We start from the raw sequence: 21,243 nt of genomic DNA on the forward strand, positions 1-21,243 counted from the left end.
CCCCAAGTCTACCTTCTAGACTTTGCCCTACAGATGAACAATTACACAAAGCAAGTATATTTAAGACCATTCCCCACAGGATTGTGGTTTTAGAGAAAATAACTGGAAACCATCTAAATATCCAGCAATAGGGGATGGTCTCAATATATCATGGTACATACAGAAAGTGGTATATTACAGAACCACTGAAAAGAATGAGAGGCTACAAATAAGATATATTGCTAGGTGAAAAGAACTGAGCCAGTGTTCATAGTAAACTACCAGTTTACTTATTAGCACACTGAACAGCTCAAAGAACACTCAGACACTAGGTGACGGTGACTGCTTCTGGGATAGGCTCTGTAGGCCTGGGATGAGAAGGGAGACTACCCCTTCACATGAAACCTTTTGTATTATTTACATGCAACGCTTATTTGAATAAATAACTTTGAGTGTTTTATTAGAAAAGTAAGCAGACAATTCATAAAAGAAATACCAATAGTCAAATAGAAATAGGAAAAGTTTAACCTCAAAGAAACAGCAATGACAGAGCTTTCTTAATTTAAGAGAAGTATCTCTGTCTCCGGAGTCTTAGGTAAATAGGTGGTAGTCTTCAAATCACAAGGAGTGATTTCTGTAGGGCAGGGGAAGAGGAGGAGCTGGGCCTCTCTAGGGTGGTGGTGAGGCCTCAGCACCAAGAAACTCAGATTTAAAATACCCACCGTGGCTCCACACCAGTCACAGAAGCAAGCTTCCGGGCGATTCCTGCGACCACACTTGGAGCAGGAAATGGTCTCCCCTTTCTGAGTGGGGGGAGGAGGAGCTTTATCTCCACTGCGCATGGGCTGCTGAATGCAATGGCATTTATCAATAGGCAGATCAATACTAGATTCTGCAATCCCCCTCTGAATCCAGAAAAAAAAATCCCCAGATCAATGCAAACCCTGGAAATAAGGTATTTTTGCCCCAAAGAATAAAACTATGATAAGCTTCACTAATGAATACATTAGTACAAAGAGGACATATTACTTCACAGCAAATAGATGAAACTGGTGGCTCGTGCATCTTGATATTTCTCAGTATCTTTAATACCAAACATGGTAAGCCTCCTACTGATTTACTATGACAACATTTTTAAAGAAAGAATGTATGGGGCACCCAGGTGGCTCGGTCAGTTAGACAGACATCCAACTCTTGATTTTAGCTCAGGTCATGGCCTCACTGTTTATGAGATCAAGCCCCACGTTGGGCTCTGCACTGGCAGAACAGAGCCTGCTTGGGATTCTCTCCCTCCCTCCCTCGCTGCCCCTCCCCCCCACTCACGTGCATTCTCTCTCTCTCAAAATAAATAAATAAATAAGCATTAAAAAAAAAAAAAAAGAATGTGGGGCACCTGGGTGGCTCAGTTGGTTAAGTGTCCAACTTTGGCTCAGGTCATGATCTCATAGTTTGTGAGTTTGAGCCCCGCATCAGGCTCTGTGCTGACAGCTCAGAACCTGGAGCCTGTTTCAGATTCTGTGTCTCTGTCTCGCTCTCTGCCCCTCCCCCACTCGCGTGCACGAGTGCACTCATGCGTGAGCTCTCTCTGTCAAAAATAATAAACATTAAAAAAAAAAGGAATGTAAGCAGACCCATGCTAGTAAGGTGTCACAATTGAGGTGTATCTTCTATTTTTTTAGGGCTTTGGTTTCCATCTGGGAATGTGAATTTATTTTCCACCCCTGCCACACAAAAAGAATTATTTTGAGGAGAGAGAATTGTTTCGTGAGAATTTCTGAAACTTTGTTAGGCAGGCCTGGATGAGAATTTTTGCTCCTGCTACATATTTATTGACTAGTAAGAGATTTTCTCATGAGACAAATGAGGATGATAGTATTCGTCACTGCTACGTGATCACCTGCTGTATGCAGGCACCATGCTGAGCACTGCTCCTGTAGTCTCGCATCAAACCACACAACAGACCTGTGAGGGGGGTGCTATTGTCACCTGTGTTTTACAGGTGTGTGTTTTACGGTTGGAAACCGAGACACAGAGGTGAGAGTTGATCATAGGCCATCTGATTCTAAAGCCTGACCTTTATCCATGACTCCATGCAGCCTTTCACAGGTCTGTAGGACGGGTTCAGATGGTTAATGTCAATTAAGTATGGAGGCGTGCTTGGGACAGGGTCAGGCTCCATATGTCAGCTTCCCTCCCTTCTCTTGCTTTTCACTAGATCTTAATTTCTTTAAGGGAAAGGCATACTTCACATTTTTTCCCCACTAAGACAGTACCTTGCACCTTGGCACATAGAAGTCATTCAGTTACTGAATGAATGAATCAATGAATAACTGATTCAATTGATAACTGCCACCTGTTCCATGTATAGAACTAAGAATGTGCACACTAGGGGAGACATTTTCTAAAGGATGGTTTTTCCTCCAAGATGAATATTTTAGTTACTTTATTTGCCCAGCTATATCCTCTTTTACTTTGGGGACTGTTCTGTTATCCTAAAACAGACATCTGTCCAGAAAGAGGTCTCATTAGCCCTCAATATCCACAGAGACTGAGAATGAAGATCTCTCTTTGCATACACTTACCCTTACCCCATTTCTGTGCAATTAGAACAAGACTCCTCGGGACAAATCAAAAGAGAAACCCTTTACATGCTTTTGCTTCAGACTTAAATTTCAATTTATCCTACTGCTACAACAGGGTTTTGACATAACACTTGTTGATCTGGGTTTCTAAATATAAAGCCTTCAGGGGTGCCTGGGTGGCTCAGTCAGAGAAGCATCTGACTTTTGATTTCGGCTCAGGTTCGATCTCATAGTTCACAAGATTGAGCCTGGCATCAGGCTCTGCACTGACAGCACGGAACCTGCTTGTGATTCCCTCCTTCCCTCTCTCTCTGCCTCTTCCCAGCACATGTGCGCTCTCTCTCTCTCTCTCTCAAAACAAATAAATAAACATAAAAAAATAAATATAAAGCCTTCAGATCTTTTATTTAAATGCATCCACTAAAAAAATGCATCTAGGGGTGCCTGGGTGGCTCAGTTAGTTAAGTGTCTGACTTTGGCTCAGGTCATGATCTCATGGTCTGTGAGTTCGAGCCCCGCGTCAGGCTCTGTGCTGACGGCTCAGACCCTGGAGCCTGTTTCAGTTCTGTGTCTCCCTCTCTCTCTACCCGCCCCCCCCCCACCCCATTTGTGTTCTCTCTCTCTCTCTCTCTCTCCCACAAAAATAAACATTAAAATTTTTTAAATGCATCTACAGTTCAAGTGGAATTTTCTCCCATAATATTGCTTTAAAGAAAGAAAAGTTATTTTAACCCATCCATAGTAATGCTGCTAAACAAAGAAAAGACATAAGCTATCAGAATGAATACACATTATTACTTTTATCGCACTTCAATGATATATACCCTCATTGTGACATCCAAACTCTGATATACCTTTCAAATAGAAATCAAATTTTGAAAACAAATTCAATTTTGTAATTGTTCCTGAAACAGTTTTGCTGATGTGAGACCCAGAAACAACTACATCACTGACAGGTAATAAAATCAATTTAAATTATTTTACTATTTATGTAAGAAGTTCAGATTATCTGAGAAGGTACATTTTTTGCTTGACAATTTACTTAAATTTATCAGCAAGATCACTTCAAGAATTCCAAAGCACTACTGTCTTCTTTTTTTATGCTTTCTTAATCTCACTATTTTTCTCTCTAGCACCTTGGAAAACTACAAAGTGTGATTTCATGATGAGAGCATGACATAAAGTCTGAAACCATGCTCAGTCAGAGGAATAAACGAAAAATAATCAACAAAAGAGTAAAACTGTATCAGACTTGATTTGAGAATAGATGGGTTTTCTTATTCAACTTGCCAGTTCAGTAGCATATTTTTTTAGGAAAAAAAAAAAAAGCCACACCACATATTATGTAACAGAAATCATCTTTAAAAAAAAAAAAAAAAACCAAACCGGGGTGCCTGGTGGCTCAGTCAGTTAAGCATCCGACTTTGGTTCAGGTCATGATCTTGCAGTTCGTGGGTTCAAGCCCCGTGTCCGGCTCTGTTGCTGACAACGCAGAACCTGGAGCCCACTTCAAGTTCTGTGTCTCCCTCTCTCTCTCTGCCCCTCCCCTGCTCATGCTCTCTCTCTCTCGCTCTCTCTCTCTCTCTCTCTCTCTCTCAAAAATAAATAAACATTAAAACAATATTTAAAAAAAAAAACTATGCAGATTTTTCTTTTGGTAATGACAGAATAAGACCATACCAAATGACTCCCAACCAGAAAACTATCAAATCTTCTCATAATTTCTGAAGGCACTGGAGAATGAACAGAAGCAGATAGACTCTTGTAACAAGTACATACAAGGAAGAGGGGAGTTATACAAAATTAGTTTCATTTGAGCCTGGGGCTAAAATACTGCATGTGAAACAGTGGGGAAAGGGCAGAATTCTGACTAGGAGAACAAGAAAACTGAGACTGTGAAGTATTTGGCTACTGAAGAGGTGGGAACTCCCAGGAAGAAAAGAAACAGAGAGGTGATCCCCAAATTCTGTACTCAACATCTCTTACTGACCCCTGAAAGATGCAGGCACAGAATACTCAAAGCAGTTCAGCTAAAGACAACATATCTAAACGGAAACCAGAATTTCTGCCCCCTACCTCTAAAAAACCCCCAGTTTTCTTGGCTGTTAGTATGCTAAGGAATTTTAGATTGGATCTTAGCATTATACCTGTTAGTTTGTGGAGCTTCTGAATTCTGTTACTAGTCTCTGATGACTGCTGGGTTTGTTGTTTGCTCTGCTTTGCTCTGCTTTGCTTTGCTTTAGCAGGCAATAATATGTATACCTGGTTTGGGGAATTCATTGCCTGGAATGAATTACAACTAATACCTCTCAAAAGAAAAGAAAATCAATTTAGCCCAACCCTAGGGTAAATCAGGTATTGGAAAAAGAATTTTAAAGCAAACATTCTTCCCATAATGAATAAAAAGTTAGGAAATCTCAGGAGAGAAATAGAAACAATGGAAAGGGAAACAAATGAAAATTCTGGAACAGAAAAACACATTTGAAAGAAAATATTTGCTGTATATACTTAATAGCTAAAAGGAGATGGTAAAGGGAAAAGTAAGTGAACTTGAAGAGAGAGCAGTAGAAATTATGTAGTGTAGGGACACCTGGGTGGCTCACTCAGTTAAGTGTCCAACTCTTTGATTCAGCTCAGGTCACGGTCTTACGGTTCATGAGTTTGAGTCCTGTGTCGGATTCCATGCCGACAGTGTGGAGCCTGTTTGGGATTCTCTCTCTCCCTCTCTCTCTCTGCCTCTCCCCTGCTTGCACTATCTCTCTCTCTCAAAAATAAATAAAATAAACTTTTTTAAAGAAAGAAAATTGGGGCACCTGGGTGGCTCAGTCAGTTGAGCATCCGACTTCGGCTCAGGTCATGACCTCATGGTTTGTGAGTTCGAGCCCCACATCGGGCTCTGTGCTGACAGCTCAGAGCCTGGAGCCTGCTTCAGATTCTGTGTCTCCCTCTCTCTCTGCCCCTCCCCTGCTTGTGCTCTCTCTCTCTCTCAAAAATAAATAAACATTTAAAAAAAAGAAAGAAAGAAATTATAGGGGCAACTGAGTGGCTTAGTTGGTTGAGCATCTGACTTCGGCTCAGGTCATGATAATTGTGGTTCGTAAGTTCAAGCCCCACATTGGGCTCTCTGCTATCAGTCCATCAGTGCGGAGCCTGCTCTGGACCCTCTGTCACCCTCTCTCTGCCCCTCCCCCACTTGCACACTCCCAAAAATAAATAAATATTTTTTTTAAAAAGAAATAAATTTGGTTCATCTGGGTGGCTCAGTTGGTTAAAAGTCTGACTTTGGCTCAGGTCATGATATCGCAGTTTGTGGATTTGCGCCCCAGGTTGGGCTCTGTGCTGACAGTTCAGACCCTGGAGCCTGCTTCAGATTCTGTGTCTCCCTCTCTCTCTGTCCCTTCCCAGCTCACACTCTGTCTCTGTCTCTCTGTCTCTCTCTCTCTCTCTCAAAAAATAAACATTAAAAAGTTAAAAAAAAAAAAAAGAAATTATACAATGTAAAGAAGAGAAAAAACAATTTTTAGGACCAAACTTCAGTATTTCACGGACATCTCAAATGAGAGTTACTAGATGGGGTTACAATAGCTTCCATTCATGCCACCACAGCAAGAATCAAGAACTCTGAAAGTTGAAGCAATTACTTCTTTGGATATATAACAACATATTAAAGCATGTCAGAGTGCAAAAAAGGAGGCATTCAACAGAGCAAAAACAAGCAACAGGCTGGTTGTCCTAACAGGGGATTAAAGAAACTCTTTCTGGAGCTCAGTCCCAGGAATTAGAGCAGTCTCAGGCAGACAGACATCCAAACGTGGGTTTTGATGGAGTCTTATTTACAATTTAGTCAAAGGCAAGCTCAAAAAAACTGAGGTTCACATTTCCCCATCACTGTAGTTGGCTCTTGAAACAACAAAGTGAACCTCTGGTTACTTCTCACATGTAGGCTGCACAAGAACCCAGTGGCAGTGATGCTGACCCTAGGTTGACATCTCCGGGCCTGAGATCTGAGCTCCTCGGGCAGGACAACCTGGAAGTGCTCCTGTACCAGCATCTCCACAATCTGCTCCTTTGTCTGAATATCAGTTCTCAGCCACTGTCCAGAAAGTTTCTGGAGATGTCGGAGGACATCCTTGGGTCCAGCTGCATCCTCATAGTGGAATTTCCTGAACGTCTGCCAGGAGGCTGCAGCGTTGGAAGGATTCCTTTGGGACATGGTCTCATGGTCTTCGACAGAGTCTTCATAGAGGCTCTCTGATGGAACCTGGACCTGGGGAGCTGATGTTAGGACAACTTCTGACTCCTCGGTCATCATCTCATTTGATGGTGACCTTCTTTTATCATCCTGGACTGATTTGTTTGAGTCTCTAGGTACCCTTCAGTCTCCTTTCTGGGACTCTGGAAAGGGATGTCTCAGACTCCTGTACAGGTACCACAACGGAGGGCAGGGCAGGGCAGGGCAGGGCGGAGCTGCCTGGTGACCAGACTGGAAGCCTGAAACCCACTCTAAGAAAAGGAAACCAACTACCTGGCACAGAGCTTTGTAGCCCACCACTGGAACCAGACAAGAGATTTTTTTCTAATGAACAAAACCTCAGGGACCTTAAATTATATCAAACAATTCAACAGATGAATATATGGCATCCAAGAAGGAGAGCAGAAGGGGAGAGGAGGAGCTAGGAGAGAATTATGGGAGAATTCCTTCCCTGGAGCCTCACAGGGAGAACAGCACTGCCAACAACACTTGGATTTGGGACCTCTGGCCTCTAAAGCTGTGAGAAAACAAATCTCTGTTGTTCTAAGCCGCTCAGTTTGTGGTACTTTGTTCTGGAACCAATAATACACCCCCATTCAATGCTAACCATGTCCAAAAGAGTGTGTTGTCTATCATTTGGGGGTACATTATTCTAGAAACATCAATTAAGTCAAAGTGAATGGTTGCACAGACCCTAATTGCCTTTGCTGACCTTTGTCTAGCTGTTCTAGCAAATGCTGAGAAAGGGGCATTAAAACCCCCAACTATAATTCTGAAATTGTTTGCTTCTCTCTTTAATTCTGCCAATTTTTGTGTCATGTATTTTGGTAGGCTCATAAATGGTTTTGATTGTTATGTCTTCCTAATGAATTTAACTTTTATTGTTACAAAATAACAATCTCATTATATATATATATATATATATATATATATATATATATATATCTTTTATTTTATCTCTCATAATATATTTTTCCTTGAAACTTATTTTGTCCTATATTGATAGAGCCACTCCAGCCCTCTTGTATACATTGTTTACATGGAATTTTTTACTATATATTTACTTTTAGTGTACATAGTTAGGTCTTGTCTGTGGCTTGCACAGAGTTGTTTTTTCTTTTTTTCTTTTGGCGCAGGGCTTGAACTCATGACCCTGAGATTAAGACCTGATCTGAGATCAACAGTCAGATGCTTAACCAACTGAGCCACACAGGAGTCCCTGTTTTTTCTTTTTATAGAAATCCATGGTGACAATCACTACCTTCCGATGAAATGTTTGGTCCACAAAATTTAATGTAATTATTGATGTTTTGGTTTTGACTTACCATTTCATTATTTGATTTGTATTTTTCCTATTTGTTTTGTTTTCTTTGTTCCTACTTTCCTGTTCTTTTGGGGGGGGGGTAATTTGAATACTTTTTAGAATTATATTTGAATTTTCCCATTAGCTTTTTCTCTGTATTTCTTGGCATTCTTTTTGAGTAGTTGCCCTAGTGATTAAAACATAGATTTTTTTCAAGTGTATTTTTTTTTTTTAACGTTTATTTTATTTTTGAGACAGAGAGAGACAGGGCATGAACGGGGGAGGGACAGAGAGAGAGGGAGACACAGAATCGGAAGCAGGCTCCAGGCTCTGAGCCATCAGCCCAGAGCCCGACGCGGGGCTCGAACTCACGGACCGTGAGATCGTGACCTGAGCTGAAGTCGGACGCTTAACCGACTGAGCCACCCAGGCGCCCCTATTTATTTATTTTTGAGAGACAGAGTGCAAGCAGGGGAGGGGCAGAGAGAGAGGAAGAATATCAAGCAGGCTCCACACTGTCAGCCCAGAGCCCAATGTGGGGTTTGAACTCATGAACCGTGAGATCATGATCTGAGCCAAAATCAAGAGTTGGACGGTTAACCAACTGAGTCACCCAGGAACCCATAAAATATAGATTTTTACCTTTTTACAGTCTAATTATTACTGTACTTCATCAGATAAAATACAGAAATCTTACAACCATTGGTTCATATCCCTCTCCCTCCATCCTATATGTTAGAGTTCTATGTATTTCTATATCTACATATATTACAGACCCTATGAGAATCATCACACGTCTGTCCAATTTCCAAAGGAATCTCTCTGAGATGAGAACAAACCCCCAAACACTCAAAAATATATACAATGGCCCCAAGGAAGCAAGTTTTTTCTTCTAAGTTGGCTAGTAAATGCCAGCTTCTTTTTGGTATCTATTTTTAGGCTAGGGCAACAGTCACCTGGAAGTCATTTTTAAAGCCTCCTCTTCACCAGAAACATCTGATAAACAACGAATCACCTAAATGGAACCATTCACTGTATTTAAGTTGCCCATACTCCTGTTCCTTCACTTTGAATACTCAAAATAGGCTGCTAGAAAATCCAGAAATGGGTACCCACCAGGCTCTCAATTTCAAAAGATAGCATGGCACGGTCAAAAAAGACATACTTCTGACTTTGAAAGAATTATAAGTGGTCCACTTTCCCACTGGCTACTGCCAGCCTTCCATGCAAAGTTACTAAGTGAAGTTGTAAGAAATTGCTGATTTTATTGACTCCCTCCCTGAAGTTAAGACTTTGAAAACAACTTTGTTTTGGTGAATATAGAAAGTCCTCTCCACGTTGAGAAATGTTGCTTTCAGTGTTTTCTCCACTCTGCCACTTCTTCCCTCCTCTGCAGGTTGCATTTCTTCATTCTTATTAACGCTAGACATTTAGCAGCCACTAAGTATAGGACTGACACAAGCAGTCAACCCACCTCCTGTGATGACAGCAGGGCCCCCTCACAGGTAACACAGTATTTCAGGTGAGCTGGATTCCCTGTGCCACAGGTGCGGCAGATTATTTTCTCCTTAAAAAGAAAGAATAAGAAAAACATGTTCCTCTGAGCAAACAACCATGCAAAGAAATCCTTGAGCAGTCTTTTCAGTCAATCAGCCATCTATTGGCCTTTTTTTTTTTTTTTAACACTCAGGATTTGTTTAGGAATTATTACAACATAAACAGTGTCAGAAATTTGAAAATAATTAAAAAAAATTTTTTATGTTTATTTATTTTTGACAGAAAGAGAGAGACAGAGCATGAGCAGGGGAGGGGCAGAGAGACAGGGAGACACAGCCTGGCTCCAGGCTCCGAGCTGTCAGCACAGAGCCCGACGCGGGGCTCGAACTCACAGACCACGAGATCATGACCTGAGCCGAAGTCGGACACTCAACCAACTGAGCCACCCAGGCGCCCCCCTGAAAATAATTTTAAAAGAAACAAAACCCAAATTGAAGAAACAAACTGAAAATGAGTGTTCATTTGGCCTTAAAATGCAAAATTTTACACTGATTATGTGTCAGTTTTTTGAGTTTTTTTCCCCCCCAATGTGGAAAACATGATTGTTGGCTCTCTGTCTTATGGCTTGAACAATAAACACAAAAGTCCAAGACTAGCAAAAGCTGATCTAGGCATTTACAAGCAATTTAACTCTTGGGGCACCTGGATGGCTCAGCCGGTTAAGCGTCAGACTCTCGATTTCAGCTCAGGTCATGATCTCAGTTTGTGGGTTCAAGCCCTGCATTGAGCTCCACACTGACAGCACAGGGTCTGCTTGGGATTCTCTCTCCTTCTCTCTGTCCCTCCCATGCTCTGTCTCTTTCTCTCTCTCAAAAATAAACAAACTTAAAAAAAAATTATAAGTAATCTAGCTCTTGGACTGGGGTTTACCCCATGGGGCTTCATGTTAATGAATTTAGGTTTGCTCTGTACTTTCTCACTCAGAAATGGAAAAATGAAAAGACTATCTTAGAAAATAAATGGTAATGGGGCACCTGGGTGGTTCAGTTGGGTTAGTTTCCGACTTTGGCTCAGGTCATGATCTCACAGTTCAAGCCCTGCATTGGGCTCTGTGCTGACAGCTCAGAGCCTGGAGCTTGCTTTGGATGCTGCGTCTCCCTCTCTCTCTCTGCCCCTCCTCCGCTCGTGCTCTGTCTCTCAAAAATGAATAAATGTTAAAAAGTTTTTTTAAAAAAGAAAAAAGAAAATAAATGGTAAGTGCAACTTTCCAAGTCAGGAAACTGAGGATAGGTTGCAATGCAGAAAATGGAAGGGATGAAGGGACAGAGGGAGAGAGAGAGGAAGGGAGGGAGGGGGAGAGGGGAGGAAAGAGAAGGAAGGAAGGAAGGAAGGAAGGAAGGAAGGAAGGAAGGAAGGAAAGAAAGAAAGAAAAAGAAAGAAGGAGGGGGGAACAAAGAAAGGAGGAAAGAAAGAAAGGAAAAGAAAAGAAAGACTAAAATAGTCTAACTAGAGTTCAGCTATCAGAGGTTTGCTAACAGCTGTTCAGTCACTGGACCATTCTGCACTATCAGGATACTAATCCCTTCAATTATCAATGACCAGTGGCACACAAATGTTCCTTTCTACTCCAGTGTCTACATTTCCCAGGTGTCCTGAAACTGACACCATGTGTTCTGAAGCTCGACAGGCAAAGAAGACCATTAAGAGAAAGGAAATCCAACTCCCAAGGTTTTAGTTCCAATGCCACTAGGAAGGCTCTGAAGTCCCTGACCTTTCCAAGCCTGGTTAATTCCACTCTAGTAGAAGATTCCAAGTTCTTGCAACTCAAAGAACTCCTAATGTGCAAATGGCCGGCTGACTGCTATTCAAAATGGCAGAGGATCACAGACTTGCTCTCAATGGATCCTGACACTCCCTGGTTCCAGCATTTTTCAAAGTTGCTTAAAGTCTCTGTAGCATGATCTACAACTGCCAGAGCTTTTCTGTGAGATTTAAGGCTGTGATCTTCCTGAACATGTTGCCTCAGAAAAGATCTGGTGACACTTGTTGAGAAGTGAATCAAATTTCTTGTCCCTGTGTTAAAAAAAATACTAAGATCAAACAAAAATAACATAGCTGTTTGCTGCAGGAAATATTCTGGAAAGAGTGTAAACCAGTAAAACTGCTTACTTATTAAGTCCAACAGCTTACCTCAAGACCCTCACCTTGCAGGACCCACAATCCAAAATCAGTATATCCTCACATTGTTAACATTTGTTTGTGTGCATTCACGTGTGCACATGTGCATGTGACCTGGTAACACCAGAATCTACTCTCTTAGCAAATTTCTACTATACAGAGATGGATATGTTAATTAGCTTGACTGGAGTAATTATTTCACTATGTACGTGTATATTAAAACATCATCACCTTAAGTATATTAAAGTTTTATTTAAATAAACTATTTTTAGGGGCACCTGGGTGGCTCAGTTGGTTGAGCGTCCAACTGCAGCTCAGGTCATGATCTCACAGCTCGTGAGTTCGAGCCCCGCGTTGGGCTCTGTGCTGAGAGCTCAGAGCCTGGAGTCTGCTTCAGATTCTGTGTCTCCCTCTCTCTCTGCCCCTAACCCACTCATATTCTGTCTCTGTCTCTCTCAAAAATAAATAAACATTTAAAAAAATTTCTTTAAATAAACTAAATTTAAAACTAGCATGTCACAACTTTGCCCAATCCAAACTAACTCTGCCCTATCCCAACCCTGCCTTGCAAAACTCCCTTAGATTTTTTTTTAATTGTAGTTTTATTTATTTGAGAGAGAGAGAGTGTGTGCACAGGGGAGAGGTAGAGAGAGAGAGAGAGAGAGAGAGAGAATACTCAGCAATCACCCAGGTGCATCACTAAAATCCTATAAATACCCTCCCCTGCCTTCTCCCTTCAGAGACACTACCAAGACAAAGTACCAGTCTACCTTACTGTTATCAGGTCCAATAAGCATAGACGGTGTTTCTAATGGTTTTGGTGGTGGCTTTTTAATACATGTCATGGCTCACTTCCTTGAAGAACAGTGACCATAACCCACAGATAGAAATAATTTTACATCATAATCACTAACTCATAGATGTCGATAGGGATGACTTGGAATTGAGGCCACCATCAGACTACCTTAAAGAAGATGCTACACATCTATAATGAGGCCTTTTTTTTAAAAGTCAATACTTCATTGGCCTCCTCACCCACAGCATTTGCAGTATGTCTAGTTGAATGGTTCTAAGCAATTTGGTGGACCCAGTCAGTTACTGGGGTAAAATTTTTCCTTGCGAAGTAGCTGGAAGATAAGAATAATTTTCTGATCTAGATGAAAGGCTTTGACAAAATGAAGTGAGGAAGAATGTAGTAGGTCATTGCAAACTTCAGCTCAAAGTGGATCTTGTAACAGATGCCAAGCTAAAGTTCTGCTTGATGCAGAGCTGTGGTCACACTGGCTTCAGCCCCAAATCATTGTGTCAGAGGTGGGGGTCCCATAAGGAGGTAGCTGCCCCAGTCATGTGAATCATCAGAACTTTTTCACTAATAACTTCAAGAGGATCCCTGCCCTAAGCCTCTCAGATTTTGGGAACCCAATGTGACTGGAGACCTGGAGGTATGCTATATATTGCTAGTTGGAGTCCCAAGAAAACTGATGATCTCTTGGTAAAGGAAAGCTCACGTATTCTGGTGAAATACGAGATGCTCAAATTAATTTTTAACTTTAGAGAATGGCCAGTGGGATACATTTGTTTAAAAAGCAAAACAAGGGGTGCCTGGGTGGCTCAGTCAGTTGAGCATTTTACTCCTGATTTCGGCTCGGGTCACGATCCCAGGGTCATGAGATTGAGCCCCATACCAGGCCATTGCACTGAGCGTGGAGCCTGCTTAAGATTCTCCCTCTCCCTCTCCCTCCCTCCCTCTCTCTCTCTCTCTCTCTCTGCCCCTCCCCACCTCTAAAATAATAAATAAATAAAAACCAAAACAAATCCAAATCCAAATGTGTGAATATATATGCATGTTTCTGTGCATTCTAAAAAATACATAGAAGGGTATTTATTATCATCAGTTATTTCTGGAGGATAGAAATAGAGGTGGGTGGGGAAATTATGCACTTCTTTGTATATCTTGGGACTATTTCACTTGTTACAAAAAATTAGAGAATTTTTAAAAGTTTAAAATCCTCTCTTATTCTGAAATATAGGCAACTGTGCCAGAGAGTAAATGGAGAAACTTCTGCTACTATAGCTTCTAATCTTGGCAGTAAAAAAAAAAAAAAAAAAAAAAAAAAAAAAAAAAAAAATATATATATATATATATATATATATATATATATATATATATATATCCCTCAGCATTGACAAGTCCTTTAAATCAACAGAAGATCGGTCCGTAGCAGCAGACTGTGGGCAGGAAGAGGATGGATGATGCTTCGCGCACTATGTGGAGTGAGATGGAGAACAACACAAAAATAACAGTCCCTGCTGGTGCCTTGGGGAAGGTAAGGCTGTTGGCTTCTGTCAACAACAGGAATTCCCACTGACCTTGGAGGTGCCTCTCTGGGTGAAAATGTTTTCTAAAAATCCACTGCCCTTGGGGTGCCTGGGTGGCTCAGTCAGTTAAGCGGCCGACTTCGGCTCAGGTCATGATCTCATGGTCCGTGGGTTCGAGCCCCGCGTCGGGCTCTGTGCTGAAAGCTCAGAGCCTGGAGCCTGTTTCAGATTCTGTGTCTCCCTCTCTCTGACCCTCCCCCGTTCATGCTCTGTCTCTCTGTCTCAAAAATAAATAAACATTAAAAAATTTAAAAAAAAAAATCCACTGCCCTTGTAACACTTGGGAAAGCCTCTGGGATGCAGATTCTCAGCCCAGGGTTTCCAAACAGGTATCCTGTGAGTAGAGGCAGCAATACTGATTGGCCATAAAAATCGGGAATTTTCCTTTAAGATCAGATGTTACGGTGATAAAAGTCTCTCTAGAAAATCAAGCCTGATTAAATCCTGTCCCTGCTTTCAACCCTTCAGGGTGCACTGGGAGAAATCTGAGCTGCTAAGTATGGTAGAGAAGGCGCCATCTTGGGGCGCCTGGGTGGCTCAGTCGGTTAAGCGGCCGACTTCAGCTCAGGTCAGGATCTCGCGGTCCCTGAGTTCGAGCCCCGCGTCGGGCTCTGGGCTGATGGCTCAGAGCCTGGAGCCTGCTTCCGATTCTGTGTCTCCCTCTCTCTCTGCCCCTCCCCCGTTCATGCTCTGTCTCTCTCTGTCTCAAAAATAAATAAAACGTTAAAAAAAAAAAATTAAAAAAAAAAAAAAAGGCGCCATCTTGCACAGCCCACAGCACCCCCAGCATTTCTGCAGCTCAACAAAACCAAACTGTTTACAGAGTTTTGAAGCACACCCTGCAGTTTCCAGTCTCTGGACATCTTCCTAGAATGCCCTCTACTCCACCCCACCGCCAACACACACATGCTTATACACACAAGCCACTTTTCTTTGTCCCATCCCTTCCCCATCTGGCAAACGCTTGTGCCTCCCACGATATCCCTCGGATGACACCCCCTTTTAAAAGCTATCCCTGGGGGCGCCTGGGTGGCGCAGTCGGTTGAGCGTCCGACTTCAGCCAGGTCACGATCTCGCGGTCCGTGAGTTCGAGCCCCGCGTCGGGCTCTGGGCTGATGGCTCGGAGCCTGGAGCCTGTTTCCGATTCTGTGTCTCCCTCTCTCTCTGCCCCTCCCCCGTTCATGCTCTGTCTCTCTCTGTCCCAAAAATAAATAAAAAATGTTGGAAAAAAAAAAAAATTTAAAAGCTATCCCTGGCCCCAGCCCCTGGTAAGAGTGAGTGAATTCTCTCTCTGTGCCCCCACCCACCCACCACGACTGCCACCTCCACCACTGCAAGTGTGTGCAGGCACAGGGGCAGTGGGTCCAGGGATCAGAGCCCAGGGAACGTTGGGTGCAGAGGACCAGAGAGTGGTCCAGGAAGCAGCACGCTGAGGAAAAGTCACATCGAAGGTGTCTTTGAAAAATCCCTTCAGCGCATGAGGGTTCATACCGGAGGTGCAAGGCAGAACTCAGAAAAACAGTTGAAGGAAGTTTCATGGCTGCACCATGGTGAGGGATGCCAGCAGCCTCAGACTAGGCCTGAATGCCTGTGACCCCTGGAGACTACTCCTTCCTCAGACCCCTTCCCTCAATCTTTACTATTCAAGGGACCCTAAAGTGAGTATCCACTGACTATAATACCTCAGGCTCTTACCACTCCCCTCTCCATCCATCCAACAAAAAAATTAGTAAATTTTCATCTACCTGACCTTGGCCCAGCCAGTTCTTCCACACCTCATTTCTGAAGGCTTGCACTGCTTGGAATACTTAAAAACCTTTCAGAGCCTAAATGTCCATCAACTGACGAATGGATAAAAAAATTGCGCTTTATATACACAATGGAATACTACGTGGCAAGGAGAAAGAATGAAATATGGCTTTTTGTAGCAACGTGGATGGAACTGGAGAGTGTTATGCTAAGTGAAATAAGTCATACAGAGAAGGACAGATTCCATATGTTTTCACTCCTATGTGGGTCCTGAGAAACTTAACAGAAGACCATGGGGGAGGGGAAGAAGAAAAACAAAATGGTTAGAGAGGGAGGGAGCCAAAACATAAGAGACTCCTAAAAACTGAGAACAAACTGAGGGTTTATGGGGGGTGGGAGGGAGGGGTGGGTGGGTGATGGGTACTGAGGGTACCTGTTGGGATGAGCACTGGATGTTGTATGGAAACCAATTTGACAATAAATTTCATAAAAAAAAAAAAAGTCCTAAAAAAAAAAAAAACAAAAAACAAAACTTAGCAGAGAAAATGAGAGAAATCTTGAGAGTGCAGGCAGGCATGTCCAATTCAAGAATGTCTAGGAGAGGAAAGAGGATCATTTGGGGAGTAAATAGCTGAATGGTTAGAAAAAGTAAAAAAGATGTGGTTATCTCAGTCAAGAATCCTTAAGCAGAGCGGCAAATAGAGATTCAGAATTTCCTCAGTATCCAAAGTCCCCTTATTATAAAATTTTTACAAAACTTTAATAAATACGTTTAAACATTTTATCTCATATTAGTGGCATAAAATAAATATTAAGTATATTCAGAGTGTATTAATAAACAACTTCTTATCAAATTAAAAAAAAAAAAACTTTCAGAGTGAAGGGGAGCTTGGAGGTAGAAGAAAAAGTGGATTTGCCTTTTCTCCATTTGCCCAAATGAAAATCCGCAAAGTGACTTAGGAGTGTTACTATTCCAACTGACATTAAATCTATGCATTTTCCTTATTACTAAAAATGCTTGCTTTTTTATGCCTCAAATTCTCTTTGTTAAATCTATTTTATTCTATAGTGACATTTACTTGAGATTAAAGAGAAGGTGAATGGGACTATACATTGAAAAATGGAGAAAAGATACAGTTGTATGCTTAGTGATTCTACCAAAAATATTTTCATGGTATGACATTGTCTAGCAAAGTTTTCTGAATATATATGATGATGATATTTAACTTTTTTTTTTGACTCTTGTTTTTCATCCATATGACTATAATTATTCTTTTCTGTATAACAGGGGCCCATAAACAAATAAAGCGAATAAGAGCATAAAGCAATTTTAAGGACATGAGTAAAAGTTCTTAATTGCAATGTTCAAGTTTAAATACATAAAGTAAAAGACTGTCTAAGTTGGGGCGCCTGGGTGGCTTAGTCGGTTAAACAACCAGCTCTTGATTTCGGCTCAAGGTCATGATCTCATGGTTTGTGAATTCGGGCCCTGCATCGGGCTCCACAGTGTGGACAGTGTGGAGTCTGCTTGAGATTCTCTCTCTCTCTGCCCCTCCCACCTCAAAATCAATAGATAAACTTAAAAAAAAATAAACTCTTAAAAAAATTGTCTAAGTTAGCTGTATGCATTTTGGCCTTCAAATCCAGGTTCAGGGAACACATTGCCTTGTATCTCTCTTACATTATAGATCCTATTGGCAGGTCAAACTGTTGGGCAGCATGCGTTCCCAACCATTAGAATGGATTTTGTTCACAGATATTAGTTTATCAATTGTTCACCAACTCCACCAGCTAAAGACATTTAACTGCTTAATATCATTTTCCGTATATTTTATTCATGCTTTTACAGAATCACGTTTCATTACCTTCAAGTGGAGGCTGGCCTGTGGCTGCAGCTGTAGAGTAAGAGAGGCCTCACACACCACACAGATGGGAGTATTCATGGGCACCATGTTTCCACACTCTGCACATAAGCCCATCTGCACAAAGAAAGAGGTTTGTCTTGGAATGCAAAAACCGAAGGTATAAGTAGATCTTAGAATATAAGATTTGATTTGCTTTTGTAAAAAATGCTTTAAAATAATTACCTTTAATCTAATTTTGTTTCTTTTGTGAGTAAAAAATGTTTATTGTGGAAAACAGGCGTGTGAAAAACAGAAAAGAAAAGATATCTTTGGGACACCTGGGTGGCTCAGTCGGACAAGTGTGTGACTCTTGATCTAGGCTCAGGTCATGATCTTGCAGTTTGTGAGTTCGAGCCCCATGTCAGGCTCTGTGATGACAGTGCAGAGCCTACTCGGGATTCTGTGTCCCTCCCTCACTCATGTGAATGCACTCTTTTGTCTCTCAAAATAAACAAATTTAAAAACAATTTTTTTAAAAAGGAAAAAATATCTCTTTTTTTCAAGTTTATTTTGAGAGAGAGTGTGTGTGAGCAGGGGAGAGCAGAGAGAGAGAAGGAGAGAATCCCAACCAGTGTGGAGCCTGATGCAGGGCTCGAATCCATGGACCATGAGATCATGACCTGAACTGAAATTAAGAGTCAGATGCTTAACCAACTGAGACACCCAGACACTCCTTGTAAGCACAGTGGAGTAAGGAAGCCCACAGATCCTCTCTCCAGAAAGCAATTATAAAGTTGGATAAAACTGGGGAGCCTGGAGGTTCAGTCAGTTAAGCATCCGACTTCAGTTCAGGTCATGATCTCGGGGTTCGAGAGTTCGAGCCCATATCAGGCTCAACACTGACGGTGTGGATCCTGCTTGGGATTATTGTTCTCTTGTGTTTCCCTGCCCCTCCCCTGCTTGTGCTTTCTCTCTCTCTCTCTCAATATAAATAAATAAAAACTTAGAAAAAAAAAGTTGGATAAAACTGCCATTTTGGATACAAAATACAATCATTTCAGACTCTGAAAGTCACCAAAGGCACACAAGAAACTGAAAAGCGGTGAATTTCAGATAAAAACACTACAAGTCTACATGGTTCCTGCTTGAGGCTATCCCCACCCTCCCTCAGCTCTGTTAGTGTGGTAGCCTCACTGGGGCAGAACAGACTGCAGAAACCAGCAGCTGCTGATAGGCAGGGCTCACTTGATTTGGAGGACTGTTCAGATGACAGTCTTAGTGGCAAGCAAACATGGAGGGCCAGTGGCTCTACTAGCCTGAAATCATGGTCCTGTTTGAGGCAACTAGCTAGGGATTTAACAGAGAGTTCCAGGAGGAAGGTCAAATATAGGGGGTTTGAGAAGCTCCCCATATACCCTTAGTTGAGTGGAGGATATGCACATGTGTGGCATAAACCAGAGTGAACGTAAGCCACTAACACATCTCTGGCTGATGGAGGCTATACACGGAGATTCAAGGGAGTTCAGCATAAAGTAAAAGCTGGGGCAGACTTGTAAACAGCCTGAAGCTTGAATGTTAAGTCCAGCCCACACACAGATCCCTCAGCAGAGAGTGGAAGCCTTACAGGACTAAGGTATTTGAGCACAACTTCTGGCCAACATTCAGTTGAGCTCTAAGCTATGCAGACCCAGGGGTGATCCAGACTTATAAATAAATAAATAAATGAATGAATGAATGAATGAATAAATAAATAAATAAATAAATAAATACCTGATATCAGTGGCCATACATTTTAGGGGAGACAAACATGAAAAATTTAATCCCAGTAAACAACAACAAAACAAAACAAAACAAAAAAAGAAAAGAAAAAAAAAACACTAGGAGAAAAAGTCAGAATCCAGAATTGTTACGATATATTATATAATCTAAAATCTCCAGAATTCAAGAAAAAATATGAGGTATGCAAAAACCAAGAAAGTGTGACCTATAATCAGGGAGAAGGAAAAAAAAAAAGCCAAACAGTCAATACAAATAGTATCCCCAGATGTTGGATTTGGCAAAGATTTCAAAACAGCTATTACAGAAATGTCAAAAAGAACTAAAGGAAACCATATTTAAAAGATTAAAGAAAGTATGATGACAATGATCTGAAAAATAGGGAATCTAAATAAGGATATAGAAATTATTTTTTAAAAACAATCATATTAAAACGTGGAGTTAAAAATTAAAATAACTGAAATGGAAAAAAAAAAAAAATCTCCAGAGGGATTCAACAGCAGGTCAGAGAAGACAGAAGAAAGAAGCAATGAACATGAATATAGTACAATAGAAATTTTCTGATCTGAAGAACAGAGAGAAAAAGGATGGAAGAAAATAAACAGACTATCAAACAAGCTGTGAGACAACATAAAACATATCAACATACATGTAAAGAAGTCCTAGAAGGAAGGGAGAGAGAGAAAGAGGCAGAATAAGAATCTGAAGCAATACTAGCCAAAACTTCCCATATTTGAAGAAAAACATTAATCCCAAGAGAGATAGACACAAAAAAATCCACAGTTAGACACAATATAGTACAATTGTTGAATGTCAAAGAGAAAATCCTAAAAGTAACAAGAGAAAAAATGACTTATCACATACATCAAAAACCACGGAGGTCAGAATGTAGGAGAATAATATGTTCAAAGGGCTGAAATTAAAAATAACTGTCACACAAGAATTCTACATCCAGTAAAACTATCTTTCAAAAGAGGATGCAAAGTAAATGTTCTCGGATAAACAAAGGCAGAAACAGCTAGCACACATGCCTTTAGCAAAGGAGGTCTGCCAGGCTGAAAATAAGCGACACTAGATTATGACCTGAGTTCACAGGAAAGAGAAGATATGAGAGACCAGATTTCATAAATACGTGGGTAAATATAAATGAGTGCATAAACATCTTCTCTCATCTTTAAATGATGTAAGATCGTGTAACACTGCATTTTCAGTTCATAATGTATATGGATGTAATATGTAGGACAATATATGTTACAGAAAAGATAAGTAAGTGGGGAGGAAAGGAGTTTAGCTGTCACCCACTGGATGGTGGGGAAGTTCAACTGGGGTGACATGGACCCAAACTGGCAAGAAAAGAAGCAAAAAACCGAGTCCAATGAAACTTGTTTGGAAATCTCCCTCTGGGGAGCCCGTAGAACATGCTGGGAAGCCATGTGCAGGCATGCTGCTGAAACTCGCTGGCAAACGGCCCACTGGGATGCCTGAGGACTATCTGGAAGCTGGCTGGCATGCCAGTGAAACTCACTGAGCAGCTGTCCATGGGGTGCCCCCGAAACTCACTGGGGTTCAGCACAACTGGGTTCCTGTAGGTTAGTGAGCACCGTCAGAGCAAAGAGAGTGTAAAGCATACCGGAACCAGAAAGAAAAGCCAAGCCCATTCTCCTGCAGTGTCCCTCCAGCAGCAATGTCCCTCTACTAACAGAA

General features: G+C 41.5%; 1 protein-coding gene across 12 annotated transcripts in view; it reads right to left on the reverse strand.

Moving 5' to 3' along the window:
• Window positions 1-21,243, reverse strand: part of DZANK1 (double zinc ribbon and ankyrin repeat domains 1) — a 78,723-nt gene that overhangs the window by 20,086 nt on the left and 37,394 nt on the right. For 9 of the 12 annotated variants that reach the window (XM_019462421.2, XM_019462420.2, XM_019462424.2 and 6 more), the window contains 3 exons: window positions 17,785-17,898; window positions 9,591-9,683; window positions 702-827 (listed from right to left, as the gene is read on the reverse strand). In XM_019462421.2, the coding sequence (XP_019317966.2) occupies window positions 702-827; window positions 9,591-9,683; window positions 17,785-17,898 (333 nt within the window). The remainder of the gene's footprint in view (window positions 1-701; window positions 828-9,590; window positions 9,684-17,784; window positions 17,899-21,243) is intronic. The other 3 variants (XM_019462423.2, XM_053890460.1, XM_019462425.2) reach the window with 2 other exon arrangements.

This window comes from Panthera pardus, unplaced genomic scaffold (genome assembly GCF_024362965.1).
Source record: "Panthera pardus isolate Hobbes unplaced genomic scaffold, ASM2436296v1 HiC_scaffold_25, whole genome shotgun sequence".
Classification (NCBI taxonomy): Eukaryota; Metazoa; Chordata; class Mammalia; order Carnivora; family Felidae; genus Panthera; species Panthera pardus.